This window comes from Terrapene carolina, unplaced genomic scaffold (assembly GCF_002925995.2).
Source record: "Terrapene carolina triunguis isolate 2854851 unplaced genomic scaffold, T_m_triunguis-2.0 Scaffold629, whole genome shotgun sequence".
Classification (NCBI taxonomy): domain Eukaryota; kingdom Metazoa; phylum Chordata; order Testudines; family Emydidae; genus Terrapene; species Terrapene triunguis.
Genome location: NW_020664980.1, coordinates 2,564,231 through 2,569,299, shown reverse-complemented (window position 1 = coordinate 2,569,299; position 5,069 = coordinate 2,564,231). Strand labels below are relative to the sequence as shown.

At 40.5% G+C, this 5,069-nt stretch overlaps 1 protein-coding gene across 1 annotated transcript in view; it reads right to left on the bottom strand.

The window, feature by feature from the left end:
- Positions 1-5,069, bottom strand: part of LARS (leucyl-tRNA synthetase) — a 49,777-nt gene that overhangs the window by 13,270 nt on the left and 31,438 nt on the right. Inside the window, exons 20-25 of the mRNA XM_026659463.1 lie at positions 4,806-5,018; positions 4,006-4,063; positions 2,483-2,546; positions 1,598-1,781; positions 1,253-1,343; positions 229-369 (exon numbers count right to left, since the gene is read on the bottom strand). Coding sequence (XP_026515248.1) covers positions 229-369; positions 1,253-1,343; positions 1,598-1,781; positions 2,483-2,546; positions 4,006-4,063; positions 4,806-5,018 — 751 coding nt within the window. The remainder of the gene's footprint in view (positions 1-228; positions 370-1,252; positions 1,344-1,597; positions 1,782-2,482; positions 2,547-4,005; positions 4,064-4,805; positions 5,019-5,069) is intronic.

Below are 5,069 nucleotides of genomic sequence, written 5' to 3'. Positions count from 1 at the left end.
ATCATATACTGATAGAGGCCTAAAATTTTAAAACACTAACAACCAAAACTGGGGCAGTACCTTCAACTCAAATAGATTGATGATGCTGTCAAAGTTCAGTTATTCATGACGCATATTAATTTTTCTCTTGCCCCAGACTTTGGACTGACTAAGCATGCATGCTTACTGTGACTAACCTGAGCCAAAAGTAGAGTCTCAAAGAAGCATTCTTGAGTTATATAATAGTACCTTTCCCAACAGTGTCCACACATGTTCACATAGATGAGGGCAGACTGGAGCCAGCAGCAGAGTCTGAGCTTCAATAAACTGGAAGACCAAGTCCCTGTGCATTCCTTCTATCGCTAGTTCTCGGTACTTATCTTTTGCCGCCTGAAACACAGCCAGCACAGCCACCATTAAACATTCCAGCTGTCATGGAGAAATATTTCTTAAAAAGCCAATTTCTTTGCTTTAATATGTCTTTAAAATGTAAACTACTTAGAATCCGATAATGGATTATTAAAAGGACTATATTTTCTTAAACAGCTGGGAATGGAAGAGTACGAACTTCTGCCAATTGGACATAGTAGTTTTACATTATTATGGCTCTTAAAAAAAGACATCTATCGACACAGACATAAAAGTCAAAGATAACTGTAATTGTATATTAGGTGCTATCATTCTGGATGGCCCGTATAAAAGATGCCATTAAGTACTAAGAAAAAAGGCAATAAATATGATCTATCATTCTGTACACTGTTCAGCCTGCCTAATCATATTCCTGAAAGACAAGTCAATCACGTAAAGCAGTCTCTACAAGATATTATTAAGTGAAATCAGATGGTTCTGCAGACACTTTAGAGAAATGCTGACACCTTATGAAACATTTTGAAAAACATTCCATTTCCAAATAGTTCTGCTGATGTATTTTCTGTATTTCTCATGTATATTATTCTTGTTTAAAAAAAGCTAAGGCAAGGAAACACTTTTTAATCATTTGTGCTTTTTCTGCTGCATATTGCTCACCTAAGATCATAGGGCTCTATTTGCAATATCACAGCTGCTTCCTGTAGAAGTACTATGCCACAAACAGACGATCATGACCTCAGATCCTTACTTAATTTAGTTATTCCTGTTTCTTAGCACAATACGGACCCTGATTCAACTGTATAATTAAATAGGAATCAGAGACATCAGTATCAAAAGAAAAAGCCACATGACGTAACAAATGTCAGTATTTGGTTTCTTGCCCCCTGAAGAGTAGGCCTCCTACCTGAAATTCAAAGAAGCCCGTTTTCAGAGCTTCCTTGAACATCATCTTCTCATAATTTTGATCTGTCTTTGTTATGCCTGCATTCATTTCGCTAGGAAGAAAAAAAGAGAAGAGAAAAGATTAGCATCACACAGTCCAACTTACATAATAATGGCAATAATAATTAAAGATAATGGTAATGAGACATTATAAATGACCCTGATCTGGCAGGATCACACAATAATCTGACGTTTGTTTTAAAGCATTCATTATTCTGTAGAAATAGCTTCATAAAACAAACAAACGTGAAAATTAGACTCACAATAAGAAGCTAAAAACTACAAAGATATTTATTCTGAGAGGTACCTGGCAAAGACTCTGTCATTGAAGGTGCTGGGAGGCCCACTTCTTAAACTGTCCCTATTTGCAATCATTTCCTTCACCCACTCCACCCAGGTGTAGAGACGGAGAATACCAGCATCTGCCATGGCTTCCACGAAGTTGGCATCCTCAACTGTGTCGCCAGCATCAGCCAGTGCCAGACGCATGCCTAGAGGAATGAGAGACAGGATTAACTAACATGTCTGGCTCCACAGCCAACTAGTAAATGCAGCTGCCTGAATCCTAACTGGTCTTTTATGCAGAGGGCCAGCAAAACGCAGACAGAACACTCACCTATGAAGGACAAGCGTGTGTTGCTTGTGGTCAATGTGAGTGAAAGCAGTGCCTCAAAAGGGATCTGGTTGATTGGAGTGAGGAGGGCAGCGTACCGCCTTGTTACAGGAGTGAGAGGGACAAAAACCATTGTGTCCCAAGAGGCAGGAATGATCTTGGGTGGGGACATGTCCAAAAAGAGAGGGGTATGAGGGAACAAAATAATGAGAGTCTAGCACAACAGCACAATTCTGCACTTTTCTCGTTCACTATCTGGGCCCTGGGCCTCAGCAGGGGACGTGCAACAGGAAAGGATGCCGAAAGGAGGTGCCAAAGAACCTTGCAGTTGATGGGGAAAAAAGATCCTTCCTACGGACCCAGAGTCCCTGATAACTAATGCCAGGATTAACATGTACTCTGCATTCCTACAGATACAAGAGCTCAGTGACTATTCACAGACAAAAGCAGCCGATAACCATTGTACTTTTTGCAATTCAAATATCAAAGCTGCAAATAACCCATTACTCCTTGGAAGATGGCACGACACACCCAAAAATTTAGCATCACTAAAACAAATGCAAGTTAACAGGCACTTACCATCTGCAGAAAACTTGTCAACAGCTTGGCTCAGGGTGAGGAAGTTGCCTGTAGACTTAGACATCTGAAAGAGAAGACAGACAAGAGAAATTCTGACATGTTCATGCTGCTCAGTCTGATAAACAAGGGGGAAAGATGCAAATAAAACAAGCTGTCCCCGCCTAAGAGGGTAGGATTGTGCATCATTGATAACCAAGATAGATGAGAGAGATTCCTGTGGCTTGTTCAGGACTTAGCTCTCTGCATTACCATGCAAGACACCCAAACTCAGCCCCTGATTCAGTCTCCTGTTTTCCATAATGGGCTTCTGTCAACATAACTACCATTGTTTGCACAGGTGGTGTTTCTACACTGGCAGGACTCCTCCATCTATCAGCATATGCTGCATTTACACTAGGGGGCTATGCCCGCATAGGTTCTGTAGTGTAGGCACAGCCTCAGTCTACACTGCAAACAGAGATGTGCCTGAAGCACATATAGACATGCTGAACTATCTTTAATCTAGCTAGCTCGAACAGCAGCAATGAAGCCAGGGCAGCAACACAGGCTAGCCACCTGAGTACATACCTAGGGACCTGGGTGGAGATGGACAATCCTTGATACTGCCTGTACTGCTATTGTTAATCAAGTTTGCTCAAGTATTTCTACATGTGCTGCAGTCACAATTCTGACAGAAGTGTAGGCATTCCCTATGTCATTTAGGCATTTTTGACCATTATACCTTGAGGCTAAAGCACATTTAATTCACTTTGACAAAACACACTCAGTGAAGCAAATTTTGTCTGTATGAACTTTCCCCTTTTCCCCCCACTTTCACTTCAAAATGAAATGCACCTTTAAAGTACTGTAATTAAGATTCTGACATAAGAAACACTCCCATAAAGGCAGGTAACCCTGAAACTCTGGGAGAATTAAGCAGATACCTCAGGTAAACTTACAAAGCATTATCGGATCAGGTATGCTGATGATCTATGCCAGGGGTCAGCAACCTTTCAAAAGTGGTGTGCTGAGTCTTCATTATTCATTCTAATTTAAGGTTTCGCGTACCAGTAATACATTTTAACGTTTTTAGAAGGTCTCTTTCTATAAGTCTATAATATATAACTAAACTATTGTTGTATGTAAAGTAAATGAGGTTTTTAAAATGTTTAAGAAGCTTCATTTAAAATTAAATTAAAATGCAGAGCCCCCCTGACAAGTGGCCAGGACCCGGGCAGTGTGAGTGCCACTGAAAATCAGGTTGCCTGCTGCCTTTGGCACACATGCCATAGGTTGCCTACCCCTGATCTATGCAGAACCATTCAGTGGTCAGACACTATAGTAGAAAACCTAGACAGATGGAATGGAAGAAAGGCAGGCTCCTGCTTTGGAAGATGGGTAACTGAGGCATTTAATGGGAGGAAGTAATCAGCATGCTAAATGCTGCCCTGATTGATCTGCTGGAAGATATTTTTGAAGGGGGCCCAGGAGTTTCTAGCTGTCTTGACCATCACAAGAATATCACAGATGAAAAACTGCTGTACCTTCTCAGAATTCAGGAGGAGATGTCCATTTGCTCTCACAGCTACAGGCCATTTGTCTCTGCATTTGAAGACACAAAATATGGAGTATTTTTATTTTAAAAAGCAATTACATTTTTTCTTCAATAAAGAACAAAAGTCTAGTGATTTCAGTTAGGAATGGGCATGTTTTTAAGTGGAACCTTCAAAAAAGGCACCTACTGGGGATCTTGAGGATTAATGTTGTCACTTTGAAGACAACAGAGCTACAGTACATGTGCTAAGCCTTATTGCTACTACAATTCAAAACATGCACTACAGAGCTTTAAAAAAAAAACAAACAAACAAAAAAAAAACTATACTCCACTTACCCCCACCTTCTCCTCTCTTCAATTACATTTTTAATTTAAATTTAGTGCCAATGAAATTAGGGACCAATAGCAATGGATAAAGCCAGTTGTTTCACACACCTTTGCTGATAGAAGAAGCTTATGAGCTCTAAGGATGCTTGAGAGAGGAAATTTGCCCCATTCCTGCTATGATCTTGATCAGCAGCTCCCAAACTTTATTGGTTCACATATCACTTTCTTAAGGAATTGTTGAGAAGTGAATGGATGGAACATTAAGCTCACATACCACAATATGGGAACCACTGGTCTTGATGGTATATACGCATACTTGCAAAGCAGCCCACTAATAAACACACATGCTATTACCCAGTCCCAAATACAGAACATCCTGTCAAGAGCCATTGATGGAGATACTAAGGCTGGAGCGTTCGTAGTTTTATCTCCACGCCTGCTTGACATTGCTTCCAAACTTACCTTTGATCTGGCCACATGGCTACGTGGTTGTAGAGATAATATGATAGATGGTTTGGGACAAGATCCTTGCCAGAGACTCTTAGATCCACAGGATACCAAAATTCAAACTCCTCCTTGAGTTTGTCTAACTTTTGCTTTGGAATCTGTGTCTTGGGAAATGGAGCAGTCCTGAAGAATATGTAATCCCAGACTTCTTTGGACATCTGATGCGCCCTGCATAGAAATATTAACGTCTTAATAAAGACACACACACACACACACACA